The sequence below is a fragment of the Lutra lutra genome, chromosome 18 (assembly GCF_902655055.1).
Source record: "Lutra lutra chromosome 18, mLutLut1.2, whole genome shotgun sequence".
Lineage (NCBI taxonomy): Eukaryota > Metazoa > Chordata > Mammalia > Carnivora > Mustelidae > Lutra > Lutra lutra.
Genome location: NC_062295.1, coordinates 30,721,748 through 30,737,664, shown reverse-complemented (window position 1 = coordinate 30,737,664; position 15,917 = coordinate 30,721,748). Strand labels below are relative to the sequence as shown.

The 15,917-nt window shown below is 52.9% G+C and overlaps 1 protein-coding gene across 2 annotated transcripts; it reads right to left on the bottom strand.

The window, feature by feature from the left end:
- Window positions 1–7,953: 7,953 nt before the first annotated feature.
- TBL2 (transducin beta like 2) lies at window positions 7,954–15,502 on the bottom strand. Of its 2 annotated transcripts, XM_047714129.1 has the most exons (8): window positions 15,296–15,502; window positions 13,740–13,870; window positions 13,302–13,486; window positions 12,684–12,835; window positions 12,221–12,347; window positions 11,730–11,882; window positions 11,033–11,500; window positions 7,954–11,000 (listed from the first exon to the last, which is right to left on the bottom strand). In XM_047714129.1, exons 1-7 carry the CDS (start codon window positions 15,423–15,425, stop codon window positions 11,038–11,040), a joined length of 1,341 nt encoding a protein of 446 aa, XP_047570085.1. In that variant the 5' UTR covers window positions 15,426–15,502; the 3' UTR covers window positions 7,954–11,000; window positions 11,033–11,037. The 2 variants fall into 2 exon arrangements, with proteins under 2 accessions (XP_047570085.1, XP_047570084.1); XM_047714128.1 differs by having other exon boundaries at window positions 7,954–11,500; window positions 15,296–15,501.
- Between the last annotated feature and the right edge of the window lie 415 nt (window positions 15,503–15,917).

Below are 15,917 nucleotides of genomic sequence, written 5' to 3'. Positions count from 1 at the left end.
AACCTGCACTGAAGGCAGACACTTAATGACGACTGTGCCACCTGGGAGTCCCAGGGGGTGAGTCTTCTTCATGCTGCCATATCTCTGATTCCCTCTTCTGCCTCATTCTTCCACTTTTTTTTTTTTTAAGATTTTATTTATTTATTTGACAGACAGAAATCACAAGTAGGCAGAGAGGCAGGCAGAGAGAGAGAGAGGGAGAAGCAGGCTTCCCGCTGAGGAGAGAGCCCGATGCGGGGCTCGATCCCAGGACCCTGGGATCATGACCTGAGCCGAAGGCAGAGGCTTTAACCCACTGAGCCACCCAGGCGCCCCTCATTCTTCCACTTTTAAGGACAGTATATCCCTGTGTTGACATTGAGCCCACCCACATAATCCAGGATAATCTCCCTATTTTCAAGAGAGTTGATTAGCAACCTCAATGCTATGTGCTACTTTAATTCCCCTTTTGCATGTGTCCCTGCAAAATTCTTATGTTGAAATCCTCCAACTCTTCACCATCCCCACCATGCTGTTGGGAGACGGGGTCTTTGGAAGATGCTTGGATCATGAGGGTGGAGCCTTCCTGAATGGTATTTGTGCCTTTTTTTTTTTTTTTTTAAGATTTTGTTTATTTATTTGAGAGAGAGAGAGAGAGAGCTGACTGAGACGTCACAAGCAGGGGGAGTGGCAGAGGGAGAGGGAGAAGCAGGCCTCCCCCTCCACTGAGCCAGGAGCCAGGCGCAGGGCTCTATCCCAGGACCCAGAGATCAGGACACTTAACCGACTGAGCCACCCAGGTGCCCCTCCCCCGTTTTTTTTTGCTGGAGGAGGCAAGGGGGATGTATTTTTTAAAAGACAATCTTATGCATAGTCCAGTTTGGAAGTCAGATTGGGCCCCGGCTCAGAAAGAGTATCCTCGTCTAAGTTGGGAGCCCTGACCCGGTTTCATTATTTATTTAAATATTCTCCTTACATAAAAAACAAGCAAAAATATCCATGGTGATCTGTAACCTAAACATGTACAGCCAGGCTTGCCATCTCCCCACAGCCACAGGAAGTCTTGTATACTCCACACACTGTCCTCAGAGGGCTCGGCAACTGTGTATGGAAGAAATAAGAGAAGAAGAAAAAGGGAGCGAGGGAGCTCTCCTTACCATCCTCCTGACATTGGGTCCGCCCAGTTTTCCATCTGCCTCCCCCAGTGAGCCTGTTCTCGCTTCTTCTCCAACTTCTGTGGCTATTTCCGCTCCCCTGTACAAACAGGACACACCGTCAGGCTGGGCAGTGGCATAAGGAATAATGGGGCTATTTCTGGAGCCTCAAAACCCCAAATATCATAACAAAAAGTTGCCCCTTTCGCTCTAAACACTTAGAAAATGACAAGGGTTATGGGAGCTGTGAGCCAGAGCCATGATCGTAGACCGAACTATATTATGTCTTATTATAAATCACAACACAGGAGTATTAACTAAAGAGAGATGCTGGTTGTTGTCTTTATAACAAAGCAGCATAAAAATAAATAAGGGCAACATCATTAAAATTGGAGTCGGGAAGCCCTGAAGGGAGAGCCCTCAATGCACTGCCATTCAGCCCCCAAACAGCAGGAAGCTACCTTCACAGAGCCCAACAGGAAGTCTCCGTGCCCAGCGCAGCCAATGGAAGCCCGTCACTACCCTAAAAGCTTATCAACAGCCCCTCCCAAGTTCTTTCTTTCCTCCATAAAAGCAGGTCCTTTTCATTCTGTCCTGAGTGTGTTTATCAGGATAGGTTAGCTGCTGTAACAAACAACCCCCCTTGTTCCGTGCCTTTTAACACAATATGAATTTATTTCTTGTTCATGGTCACAACACAATGCTAGGATCAGGAAGAACCTGCTCCACAGAGCTGTTCAGGGGCCCGGGCTCCCTCCATCTACTGACTCACCCATCTGCACCCTCAGCGGTCTCCAGCGAATCGTCTGCTCACGGCTAGCAGGAAAAAGAAGCCGGAACACAGAGAACCACGGGAGGGTTTCTAGAGGTAGTTCCGGACTGAACAGATGTCTTCTGCACACATTCCAGACTCATCACATGGTGTCACCTATTTGCAAGAGAGCCTGGGAACTGTCTAAACTTGTAGGAGAAAGAGGAGAAGCATGGATGTCAGTAACCAACAGTGCTCTCTGCCAAAGTGGACAAATTCGGGGTGTGGCACATCAGGAAACTCGTGTTTGGCCTGGGCTCCAGATCACAAAAGGTGTAGAGGTATGCAGGGCAGAGGGAGACGGACCCACTCGGGGACCAGAGACCAGTCCTCATCACCAGCAACATCAACATGTCTTTCACTTTGGGTTTGTGGTGAAGGTCACTGTGTTTCTTGCTCGGGGCTCCCCAAACCACTGACACCTGTCTGGGCTGTCAAAACCCCTGGCTGTATGGGGATGGTTGGTGCGCATGTCTGTGTTGCAGCCTGACCATCATTGTATAGCCTGTAAATGCCAAGGCAGAGGACTTAGCACTCATTTAAGATCTGATCCATCAGCTGGATCTGAAAGACACGATAGCAAATGAGAAGGGGGACCTTTTTGTGGACGGAAGGAAAAGTGATGATGCTGTCCAGCAGGCACCAGGGCGTGGGTTGCTGAATCTTCCTGCATCACCCTGGCCTCTGGATGTCTTGTCGCTGATGAGGAACGCCCCGCCCCCGTTGCTCCATCCACTGATTCAGAATCAATACAGGAGACGATGGTGGTGGGTTCCAGGGATCCTAGAAAGTCTTAGAGAGACCGACGGAGCCAAAGCAGGTCTCTGGAGTCTGAGGGGTCTGGTGGCTTGCAGCTACCCCCACCCCACCCTAACAGCATGGGCACAAAGTCTTCTTCGTAGCTAGTGCTTTGAGTTTCGATTGTCTGGACATGATGGAGGTGAACCCCAATCCCAGAAGGTACCCAGGGTGGCTACAAGCCTCTGAACCCCAAGGTTTGACCTTCGGATGCTGGAGTGTAATGATCTCCTCCCTCAGGAGCAATGAGCCCCAGGGAGAATCACAGTTGGGTATGAACTCACAAGATGTTGTCATCTCAGAAAATAATGGGATGATTTCTACTGGCAGCACAGTGGCACGGTGGAGGGGGTAAGTGGAGGCCATGGTGGGCTCAGGAACTGTTGAGCACCAAGTGTATGTGTTCATCACCGTGTTAGCCAACAAACGTAGCGAACACTCACTCGCTTGCATGGGTGCGCTAAGAACAGAAGGAGGTACGAAGATGGGCTCCTAAGATGACAAAGTCCCCACCCTCGAGGAACTTGCCTCTGGATGGCAAGGTCAGAGGCAGGGGGAAGGTGACACCAAGAACAACCTTGAACCCTAGACTCTGTCCCAGGGCTGAATTCTTAACTTGCCACTTAACCTCGACAAACCTGTGTGTCCATCCGCCACAGGGGATAATTGCTACCTCACCAGGGCTGCTGGGAGATGAACGAGGAAGTGTAATGGCAGGTTATTGTGAATGCTTGCAGCGGATCACGTGATGGTCTTGCGGGTTCCGTAAGAGTGCGCCTTCGTTGTAGAAAACAGACAACAGTGGACTAAAACTTTACCTACCCTTCCCCAAGATATTAGCCTCTGAAACACGCCTTTACCGGAGTAGCTGTAATTAGGAAAACACATTCATGCACAAGATGCAATCCCGGGCTTCAGGTGTCCCAGAAAGATCGGCAGACGAAGGAGCGGGTTGCACGCTGCTGAGGGGCTGGGTGCAGGCAGTGGGAAGAGCCCAGTGCCCCTGGGAGAGCGATCAGAATGAGCGAGGGGCTGGGGTGAAGAGGAGGAAGGGGGCGGGGGGAGTCCCTGGGATGTACCAGCAAGCCATTAGGATGAGAACTCCGTCTGAATCCTTCCATGTATTGTGTGGTTTAAAAACCTACAAGCCAAGGTGTGCCTGGGTGGCTCAGTGGGTTAAAGCTTCCGCCTTCGGCTCAGGTCATGATCCCAGGGTCCTGGGATCGAGCCCCAAATCAGGCTCTCTGCTCAGCGGGGAGCCTGTTTCCCTCCCCTCCTCTCTCTGCCTACTTGTGATCTCTGCCTGTCAAATAAATAAATAAAATCTTGAAAAAAAAACCCCTACAAGCCAAGCTCTATTCCTGACCCTCCTCTTAAAGCAGCTTCAGGTTCTGGGAGTTCGAAGGCTGTGCCCCAAACCACAGGCTGGTTAAAGGCTTCTGCATTCCTGGGTCAGGTGTGGGAAAGGCCCCTTCTGACAGGAGGTGTCCAGAATGAGCCCCCAGGTGGGCATTCGGGGAGCCTGAGGCCCCAGGGGCAACTGGGGAAGGTTCCAGGGAGGTGGCAGTCCTTTTATTCAGCTGACTGGCTCTCTGTTGGGCAGTGAGAATGCCGAAATGAACGAGACTTGTCCTCCTGTCCTCCAGACGGTCAAAGCACTTGGCAACACAATGTGGGGCAGAGACAGAGGAATGTTAAGGCTTGTGAAAACCATGAGGGGCCATTAAGTTAGTCTGAGGCTATGGGAGGAGAGCAGTCTCCAAAGAACTCCTGAGCGAGTGGAGGTCGGGCCCATGTGGCCGGGGACATGAGCCGGAGGACTTCTGGGGCCAAGCAGGGAATGGGATAGCCTGTGTGGGCCGCTGGCTGGTTAACCGTAGCTTTTCCTCTGCTGAGCACAAGCAGGAAAACACTCACTTGTAGGAACAGAACATGCCCAAGGGCAAGGCCCTAGCGTCTGAAGAATATTCCAAACCAAGGCAGAAGAGTAAAGGGCAGTGCCTCCCATGCTTTCATATAGGAATCCCCTGTGAGCTAATTTTGGAGCTAATAAAGAACAGAGAGGCCCAGGGCTGCCGAAGCAGGATAGGACCTGGGACTTGGTGTTTATACCCCGGCCCCTGGTGATTCTGACACTGGCCACAGCTTGAGAACCAAGAATGTGAGCTCTGGACACGGATCGCGTGGAGTTGAATCCCAGCTCAGGCATGCGCTGCCTCAGCGACTCTGGCAATGCTGTGATAGGGACCTTCTAATTTAGTAGAATTAGAATTAGAATCTAATTAGTACCTATCTCAGAGCTGCCGTGAGGGTGGAGGGAGTGGTTACCAGCACGGCACTGAGAACGGGGGGCTGGACTAGAAGTTGTACGCTGGGAGTGGTACCCTTTATTCTCAGACCTGTTTCGGCTGTGGCAGAAGGGGGCCACTAGAGAGGACAAAAAAACTAAAGGGATTAGAGGGTAAAACACAATATTCAATATATTTAACTGAAATTCTTACCAAAAAAAAAAAAAATCAGAAAATCCTACTCAATTAGCAAGCCTACGCTACCAGCCAGTGAGCAGTTTGAGATGTTTGAGCGAGAAACTGGGCGCCCGTGTTGCAGAGAGAGCATTCACAAGAGGAGGAAAAGCTCTATCAGTCTATTAGAGAAAGCTGGGGTGCTCAGCCCCCCGTCACCCCGTGGCTTCCTTCCTGACCTGTCGGCTTGATCCTGGAGCGTGATGGAGGAATGATGAAGGTGTGGATGCCTTCCACAGAGGTGCCCTGGCTGCAACTCCTCTGTGGGATACTTGGCAGAACTTAAAGGGGAGACTGGAGAGGCAGGAATCAGGCGCCAGGTACCGGTGAGTATGCAGGGCTGCTTTCACATACCCAGAACTTCTAGAAGACATACTTGGCTGAACCCTGACAACTCCCAATACTCACTGTATTTCATTTCTTTCTTTTCTTTTCTTTTTTTTTTAAAGATTTTATTTATTTGACAGAGAGAGAGAGCACAAGCAGGCAGAGAGGCAGGCAGAGAGGGAGAAGCAGGCTCCCCGCTGAGCAGACAGCCCGACGTGGGGCTCGATCCCAGGACCCCGAGATCACGACCTGAGCCGAAGGCAGAGGCTCAACCCACTGAGCCACCCAGGCGCCCCTGCATTTCATTTCTGATGGGTTGAGAGCTTAGCTTAGGTTAGGGAACTTGAAACTGCAGGCAAAACACCAAGGGTGGTTAACAAGGCTAACAATGCTGGATGTGGGCCAAGAGGCCTCCTTCTGGGGGAACCTGTCCTGGCCTCCTCCGGCTGTATCCCTCTCCATGAGGCACAGGATTTGCGGGACCAGGGAAACGGGGACACTCAGCACTTGTGTTCCCATCTCACTCACCAGACAACAGTTCAGGTACCCACCTCAGATCTTGGAATCCCTGTTCAGAATGACCCAAGCCTGCTTCCAAGGCCTACCGGAGCCTCTCCTTTGGGGCCATTTTCACCATGGCGCTGCCCCATGGTACACACCCTAAGGCCCAAGTGCGGGCGGGTGGAGGGGGTAAGAAGTCATGGTTTGCAGCAATATGATGACACCTGGGAAGTGCGCGCTGGGGCTACTCTTGCAATGTGGCCAAGAACCAGGTGGGAAGAGAAGAGGCCTAGACCACGTGGGGTGGGGGGGGGAGCGCTGTGACAGCACACTGTGGCACAGACTGGACTCAGAATTCTAATTCAAACTCGGCCTTCCGGAACGTTATGTCTCGGTGAGGAGGGTGGGACATATTTGGGCTCAGCTTGGGTTTTTTAACTTTGAAATCTTAGGACATGGTGCGGGAATCTCCATTTGTATTCCCGCTCCTGGCTTTTACAGATGTTGGGGATGTGCCTGATGGCTAAAGGTATGTACCAGAGAGGCCGCTGAGATACTGGGGTGTGCCACTGATTGTATGCCTTGGGCGGTTTAACTCTAATAATACCGATGTTAAGACCTTTCGAATGCAAGCAAGAATATCCCAATTCAAACAGACTTCATCATAAATAGGAATTTATTGGTTCTTGTAACTGTCTGGATCCCGCAGCCTCACTGGCATCCTCAGCACGCGGTCTCTGCCTCCCTGTGTTAGCTTCCTCCTAGGGCAGGACTGCCCATTGTAATACGCCTAATCCTACTTACTAAGCAGTCCCGTGGAAAAGTAAATCTTTTCTAAAGATCTGGCAAGGTCCAGGGACCTGATGATCGGTTACATGCCCACCACGGAGGGTCTCCGTCTCTCTCCTCTAAGTCGTGTGGATTGTGGATTAAGAGTTGGGGAAGCGTAGCTCACCAAATGAAAATTAAGATGTGGATGCCGCGAGGCCGGCTGAGGCAAAAACAATAGTGGGTTTTGGGGGATCAAAGGCTTAGTACTCAAGTTAGCCGCTACTCCGCTACTTGCGTGATCAAGAAAATGCGGATGAGGGGCTCCTGGGTGGCTCAGTGGGTTAAAGCCTCTGCCTTCGGCTCAGGTCATGATCTCAGGGTCCTGGGATGGAGCGCTGCATCGGGCTCTCTGCTCAGCGGGGAGCCTGCCTCCCCCCCTCTCTCTGCCGGCCTCTCTGTCTACTTGTGATCTATGTCAAATAAATAAAATCTTAAAAAAAAAAAAAAAAAAAAGGAAACGCGGATGGACTCAAACCCGGTATGCGTGTGGAAAAGTGGAAACCAGGCTCATTCTCCAGCAGCCCAGAACTCTGGAATCGGAGTTGGCAGCTTGAAGACATGGGAAACGTGGAAATGCCCTGACACGCTTAGAAGCCACAGCGGAATTGCATACAGCAATCGGGCCTTCAGTTGCTGTGGCCGGTCCTGCAATGCCAACCCGTGCCCCTCAGTGTGCCTCAGCCTCGAGAGCAGGGTGAGGAACCAAGCCACGCTCACCAACAAGACGCCGCCTCTGGTAGAGAAGTACATGAACCCCCAAATTACTACGTTTCTAGATCTGTGGCCAATTGGGGGCAATGTTCGGTCTACCTAACGCTGAGATGACCCACTATCACTGATGACTCGTGGCGACAGTCTGTGCTTCCTACCCCCATTCACCTCTGATTACAGGGCAGTCTTGCAGAGGAGCCTTCCTACCTTGATGGAAATGGACCAAGGCTATCAATAGGCCTTTAATTGTGCAGTTTTGTGGTTTAAATACCATGTTCGATTTTTGATGACTGATAAAAATAGGCTATATACCACCATGTAAAATATATCCCCGGCTTTTTATTTTGAAAAATTGCAAACCCACAGAAGTTGAGATAGTAAACTAAAATATTAATGCTGCCTTCACACACAGAGTTTTCATCAGAAACACACGGCGGCCTCTGCTCTGTGTTAATGTCCAGATACCTTCTTCCATGCTGAGAAGAGAAGCGGCCTTGACATTAGTGACATTGTGAGAGGAGCGGTGTCCTCGGGAAGTCCTGAGGCTTTTCCTGCTTCACTTGTCTCATGAGACACTCACGGCCCTGCAAAACCCTCAGGACAGGATTCATTCCCATTTTACAGATGAGGAAACAAACTCAGAGAGCGGCCCTGTGATCTGTCTGCTCAAGGTCTCAAGTCAGTCAGCGACCCGGCCAAACCTGGAGCCAAAGACTTCTGACTTCAGTAACTCAACATACGATGCTCACTTGCCTCCTGGGTACACAGTGAGAGTAAAGCCAGAACCAGACAGATGTTCAAAGAAGTGTTTTAGCCTCGTTCTTCTGACACCCTGAAAGCAAATATTCACCGGGACCCATGTACATAGCATTATAAACCAGAAGTCTGTTATCAGGAGTATAAAACCACAAAGGACATTGAGAGGGACAATGCACACAGGGGGCATCGAAATGTCTGCTAACCGGCCCCCAGTCTGACTTCAGTATTTACTGAGTGCTTACTCTGTCCCTGGTATTGTGCTTGGGATACAGAGCAAATAAAACGGACAAAGATCTGCCCTTGTGGAGCTCACATTTCCGTAGCTTAAGGAACAATCCAGAAGCTCCCAACGAGACTGGTGGGCTGCATCTGGCCCACGTTAGTGTTCTGTTTGGTCCGCACAGTGTTTAATTTTTGTCTTTTTCCAATAAATCGCCAGCTTCTAGCTTCTCTCAAGCAACTTCTGCTGGATTCCTGAATAATAAGTAGCGGCCACCCTTCTTCACCCTCACCCCGGACCCGGGCCCTCAGGAGATCACTTCAGTTTCCCCCCATTTCCCAGCGTCTTGCACCCGGGCCAGTGTGGCCCCATGCATGCATCTGCGTTTTCCACTTGACCTTCCTAAGTATTCAGCCCCAGGAGCAAACAAATATCCAAACAAGATAATTTCAAGACAGCATTAGGTAAATACAAAACAAATAAAGTAAGCTAATGTGGCAGGTGTGATATGATTGGTGGAAAGGACTACTTCAGACTGGGTGGTCAGGGAGGGTTCTCTGTCAAGTGTAACTGGACGGAGGACTGAATTACAACAAGCATGACAAGTCGGCCAACAGGAAAGAAAAAAGCTTCCAAGCGGAGGGCACAGCTTCTTGGGACAGAACTTGGCTTGGCCAAATCTCTAACAGCAAGGTTGGGGTGGCTGGGTGAGTGGTAACGAGATCACAGAGGAAGGAAGAAGCCAGATTACATAGGACCTTGTAGGCTATGACGAGAATTTTGGATTTTATTCCAAGTGCAATGGGAAGCCTCTGGAAGGTTTTTGCTTGGGAACAATGTGTCCTGGTTTACATTTTCGAAAATCACTCTGCTACGTAGAGAGTGACTTAACGAGGCAAGGGAGGAAGCAGTGGGACCTGTGAGGAAGCAACCTTCTCACAGTCCAGTAGGGGACAGCGGCTAGGACCAGGATGATAACAGAAAAGATGGAGAGAAACAGATTCAGGATATAATCTCGAGTCCAACCAAAAGAATTTTCTGATGGAGTGGAATGGTAGGAGCAAGAGTAGGCTGGAGGGATTAATGAAAAAGAGAGTCCATCATTAAGGATAACTCCAAGGTTATGCCTCGTTCAAATATTTAGGAGTTGGGGATATGTGGGGAGGCCTCCGTTTTAGGGAAAGAGACAGCAAGAACGTGATTTCAGATGAATGCATTTTGCCAAGATTCAAGGCTTCTGGATCCTCGTTTTCCTTCTCCCACAACCAAACCGTCTCAAATCCAAAACATCTGAACTTCGAAATGACGCATCTCTTACCAACTCCGTCCCTTTAACTTCAGATCCATTGCCTGTGTCCTGATTCAGTCCTCTCCCGCCTTGACTTTCACAGCAGCCGTCTACAGCTATGAATTAACTGGGAGAAAGCGCTTGATAGCCATGTGCCCCCCTCCCATTAGCCATGACTGACGGCAGTAATCATGTCCTGTTCATTTTTATCTCCAGTGCCTAGTGCTGTGCTGGACACAGAGCGGACACTGAAATACAGGACAAACTGAAAACAGGATGTAAACCTTGAAAAGAGGAGTCCAATCCTAGAATCCTATGATTCCTCTACCCAACTCAAAGCAGAACCAGATACAACATGTACGATCAAGTTCCAGAAACTTCGCCTTCCCAAGGGAATGTATTTCTTTCCTTTCATTTAGTTTCGAACTCCACTGAGTCCCACTTCTACCTGGTTGTTAGTGAGTGAGATTGGCCAACAGGCAACACATATTAGTACTCTTTCCCACACCGAGGGACTTTACACGTGCATACCTTCACAACACCTCTATAATAAGCAGGTCGAGAGAAAATCTAATGTCCATTTTACAAATAAAAAATAAAAAAACTGAGGCACAAAATGGAATCCCTTAATTCCCCTTCAATGGAGGTAGGAGCTTCGCCTGAATTAAGACTAGCCCTTCCTTGACAGCACAGCACAGCACAGAGGAAGATACCCCAGGCTCCCACCCCTGCCAAGAGCACTGGTTAGTACTCAGGTGTGCCCTAGGTGTTGCCTCCACAATTACAAGCTCCTTTGGGTACCAGGGTGTGATGCCACAAGGTCAAGGCCATGTCCTCTCTCTGTCTCCAATTTACTCCTTCCCTCTGTGCCTGGTGAAGACAGATTCCTCGGGCCCAGGAGAAAGAGAAGCACCTTGGTCATTAGACTGGGAGGTCAAGTAAGGCCCAGAGTCACGACCGGCAAGGAGAGAGATCAAAGTAGGCAAGGATAGTTTCAATGGGGAAAAGGGAGAGAGGAGCCACCACTGAGAAAATCAGAATTCTTTCAAAAGGCTCCCAGCTGGGGGTCCCTGGGAAGAAAGGGCAGCCACGGTGGCAGCAGCAGGCCAGATCCTTCCTGCCAGACCCCCCCAGAGTCATTTCTTCAAGGCGCCCAGGCTTCTCAGAGCCTCCTGGGCCTGGGTCAGCTGCTGCTGGAGCCTCTGGCGGGTGCTCTCGTTGGAGGCCCGCTTCAGGAGGCCGTGCATTTCCTCCACCACTGCCCGGTGGCCAGGGGTGTTGTGGAAAAGCCGCACGGCCCGGTCCCCACAGGAGGCCAGAAGCCGGCCAGTGATGTCAAAGGACAAGTCAGTGATACACTCCCCGTGGACCTGCTCAAAGCTCTCCTCCTTCTCACCCCGCCGGGTGTTGTAGAGATGAATACTGCTGCCACTGGCCAAGGCCAAGACCTGGGCGTCCGGGGAGAGTGCCAGGCGGCACGGCATGGCGCTCGCCGCTTCAAAGCAGCCTGTCCTCAGCAAGTAGGGATCCTGCTGCTTCTTGTACTCCACGTCTGTGTCCCACAGTTTCCACGTACCGTCCTTGGAGACGGAGGCCATCCTGCAGCATGGAAAATCACGGCTCTAGCCCCAACACACCCTGAGAGGGGAGGGCACCAGGATGGCATGAGGGGCTCCAGCTAGGAAGCCAAATGCACTGCCAGGCCTACCTCCTGCTGAAGCCCGGGCACTCTACCCACTTCAGAGCGGCAGCAGAGATAGGGAAAAGGGCCCTGGTTGCCAAGAGGGGCTGAGAGGCACCGGTAAGATGTCAGAGAGGAGGCACTCACCTGCGGGAGTCATTGGAGAAAGCGAAGAAGTGGACGGCCGCAGAGTGGCCCTTCAGTTCGAAGGCTCGCACGACCTCCTGGAAGTCGCTTTTCTTCCCAAAGCACACTTCCCAGACTTTTACATCTGGGGTGAAGCCACACGAGGCCACGAACCTGCCACACAACCAGGTTCCTTTACAACTTCACTTTAAGGGCATCTCATTTCTGCCAACCCGCTAAACCTCATTCCTGGGACAGTTAATAATCTTAAGCGTAAATAACACCATGTCTTTTAAAACCGCTTTTATACGCAGGACTAAGTCCATCTTCATAAGGTATGTAATACCCCCAGCCCAGCCTTCTAAAAACTATAGATGAACAGAGACTAAGGGCTTGGATCTAGGTGTCCTGATTCCACACCGTACGCTCTTTCCACCGTTTGAAGCTGGCTCTCTGCTCTGTCCCTGGCCACAACTTCTGCCCACCCCGATGCCAAGTCCCTCCTTCCTCACCGGCTACAGGGGGAGATAGCAGCATACGTGTTGTTCATCTGGTTGGTGTTGATGGTCGACAGCACATGACCTTTCAGATTCCAGATGAGGATAGTCGTGTCACTGGAAGCAGTCATGATGAACTTCCCTGAGAGAGCAAGGACCAGAGGGGTGGTGACATGAACTGGGGTCAATGACCTAACCAAGTGTCATTCTCTGAGGAGACACTTACAAAGACCTCTGCTGTCTCAAATCTCCATGCTCCCCTCCTAGGCCAAGGGTCCCAAAGATAAGGATTTTGCTCAAGACTGTGGGTCCTACCTGCCTCCGTTGGGGACCTGCTGTGGCTCTGGGACACCAGGGGAGCCCAGAGCCAGAGACCTTTCGTCACACTAGAACGGAGCGTAACTCTCAGGCAGCGCTAACACATTCAGCAGGTAACTGGTGCTATTTCTTCTAGTCTTACCCTCTGAACACCTCTTACCCGTGTCCGCGATGCCAATGTTGATGACGGGTGCCTTGTGCTTTTTAGGAAAGTCCTCTGGGTTGGCTGTGAAGGTATAGCCTCCATCCTCTCGCTTGGTCATCTTGAAGACACGAAGGGTGTCTCCGTTGGCCAGCCAGACGATGAAGGCTCTAGAGACAGGTAGCAGACAAGGTACTCGTTCGTTTGGAGGCCTCTGTGCGCCAGGTTCTATGCTAGGCTCTGAGGAAAACCACGGTCTTCCTTCTTGTCCCAGTCAGCCCTGCAACTTAACCCCTTGGTTCAAAACCTCTTAACACTCCTCAGAAGATATGACTCTCGTAGCTTTGGCTCCTTCAGAGTTTAGAAAACCGTTATAATGGCTTCCAAGATGACTCTGGAGCCAGGCCGCGTCTGGTACTTCCCAAGGAGGAACACATCATCCCCTCTCTGCTTCCTGGCTGTGTAAAATGCAGAGACCTCCACGGATCCCCAGGCGGTGCTCGAGCTGTCCGGATCTGCTTTCTGCCATGCCCCAGGGAGATCCAGGGTCCCCCCGGCCCCACCGCTATCCCAAGTCAGGTGTGGGAAGGACATAAAGCCTGGGGCTGGGCTTCTGCGGGCAGAGCTGAGTCCTACCTGCAGTCGGGGCTGAAGCGCACCAGGGTGGCGTGGTCCAGCTCCACGTTGGCTCTCATGCTGCGATGCTCCCGCTGCAGGAAGTCCTTGGTGCTCCAGATGCGGACGGTGCGATCGTCTGCGCAGGTGGCCAGGTACTTGCCATTGCTGCTGAAGTCCATGCAAGATATGTTCCCACTGTGGCTCTGAGGGAAGGGTTGCAGGAAGTATGAACAGGGACCCCTTGGGAAGACGGGGTCTGTTGCCTGGATTAACGGCAAGCTGGTGATGGGGTGTCGTGAGGAGGGACGGGATGGGGCATCCCCACGGATTTGGGTCAGAGGCAGAAGAGTCTGTCACGTGCATAGAATACTAGTGAGGGAAAGTCTGCGGGGGGGAGGAAGGGGTGTAAGTGTGTGTGTGTGTGTGTGTGTGCACTGAGCACGGGTGCCCATGTACCTTCAGTGCCCCGGCCAGGAGGCGGTGCGAGAAATTGTGCTGTTGAGGCTTCTCCTTGCGAATTCGTTGATGCTGTTTCTGCTTCTTGGATCTCAAGGACTTGTCAAGTGGCAATCCATTTGCTTTTTGGCCTATGAGGAGGGGCCGTGTCATGTACCCATTCACTCGCTCACTCGGCCCTTCTGACCATCTGTGATTGGCCAGACGTTGAGTGCAGCAGCAAGAGGTGACCAGACAGGGTCCCAGGCTTGAGGAGGGACAGTGATGTGGGCAAACTGGGTTTGGGATCAGACTGGGTTTGGACTGTGTCTGTGCCACCGAGTGATCTGGAGACACTGCTTGCCGTTAGTCCACACAGCACCTCAGTGCAAATCAGAAAAGGCGCCTTCTCTGGGCCCGCACAGCTCAGCGGGTACACGGCACAGCACCCAAGTGCAGATCACCAGCCAGACATCCCTAGGTAGGGAAAAACCTGCACCACCAAATCTGGCGGCCCCAGCCTGGGGCAAGTTGCTTCACTGCTCTGGGCTTTCGTCTCCTTAAAGAGAGGATTACTCCACACAAGAAGCCACGGAGGCTCAGAGGACTCCCAGAGAGCACTCAGGGATGAGAGGTAGGGAGCGGACACCTGTGGAGCACCAACCCTGTGCGCGAAGGGCGCCAGTCCCTTTTGCATAAAACAGCTATTTCCGCTGAGAAGCAGGCCAGGTGCAAAGCTGGCTTTGTTAGATCACTGCAGATGCCCCTCAGTTCCTACAGGAAATACAGCGACTGAGCCTGTGCGCGGAGACCACCACAATCTGCCCTCTCCAGCCTTGTCCCACCAGCACCCTCCGCTCCGCTCACATCAGAGTCCCATCAAACGCCCTTGGAGAACCGCCTGCCTTCATGCTCGATGCCTTTGCCAGCGATGCGCTTCCTTCCTCCTTGGCCAAACGGACACATCCATCCTTCAAGACGCCACGCCACGTGCTTCCTACTCAGATTTCCTTGACCACCCCGCCCCCCGCCCGCAACAACAACAAAAAAAAACAGGGCTACCAGTCCCACCCTTGGGTTTCCAGTCGCTAGGACCGACCTCCTCGCTGAAACCTACTACACTCTATTTTTCGCTTACACTTTCGGGGGTTCTCCCATACGCGAGAGCGCGCTCCCTAAAGGAGCCCCCCCACCCCGCCACCACCTATTAAGAACTAGTCGGGAGCGCTCACAAATGCGGGTCCGCCTCCCCTCACCCCTCCCCGCTTTCCTGAAATAACGAGCTAGTGGCGCGCTGCAGAGTTTGCAAGCTCGCAGCAGCCCCGGGGGGACGCGGAGGCGGAGTGGGACAGCTCCTCGGCCTCCGCCACCGAGACGGCGACAGCGCGGGACGCAGCCTGCAACTGCGGGCGCGACCAGCCCGGCGAGCCGGTACCTCGTCTCGGGAAGCGAAGCTCACTTCACCAAAGGAGAAACTGAGGCCCCGGGGGTCCGCGGCACCCCTGCCCGGCCCAAACCGCACGTCGGACCACGGGGAGGTCCCCGCGGGTCGCCCCCACCCGCCCCGCCCCACTAACCCGCGGACCGGCTGCACGTCTCCTCCTCCGCGCGCAGCCACCCCCGCGCTACCGCCGCCGTCGCCATCAGGGCCAGCAGCCCGAGCAGCAGCGACAGGCCCATCAGCTCCGACATCTGCGGCAGCTCCATGCTGGCAGGCCCGCTGCCACCTCAGCCTCCGACGACGCGGACGCCAGCACGCCTCCGCGGGGCCGCGCACGCACGCGGGGCGGGGTCTGGCCGTTGGCGCGTCCCGAGAGGCGGGATCTGGCCGTTGGGCACCCTGGGGGCGGGGCCCGACCGTTGGAGCGTCCGAAAGGGCGGGGCTTGGCAGTGCCCGGCTCGCGGGGCGGGGCCTGAGCGTGGGGCGTACCCGAAGGGCGGGGCTTGGCCGTTGGTACGTCCCGCGGGGCGGGGCCTGATCGTCGGAGCGTTCCGAGGGGCGGGGCTTGGGCCTTCCGGGGTTTGACTGCGTCGCCTTCGCGGGTCGAGGGCTGGGTTTGTTGGTTCTGCCGAGTCCTCCTGAGCAGTTTACTGATAATCGTTTGCTAAAGGCGCTGTTCCAGCCATCACCACAGTGGATCCTTTCGAGGAAGCAACACGGGGATGAGGTCGTCTGGATGGACCAGTGTGTGCCAGGAC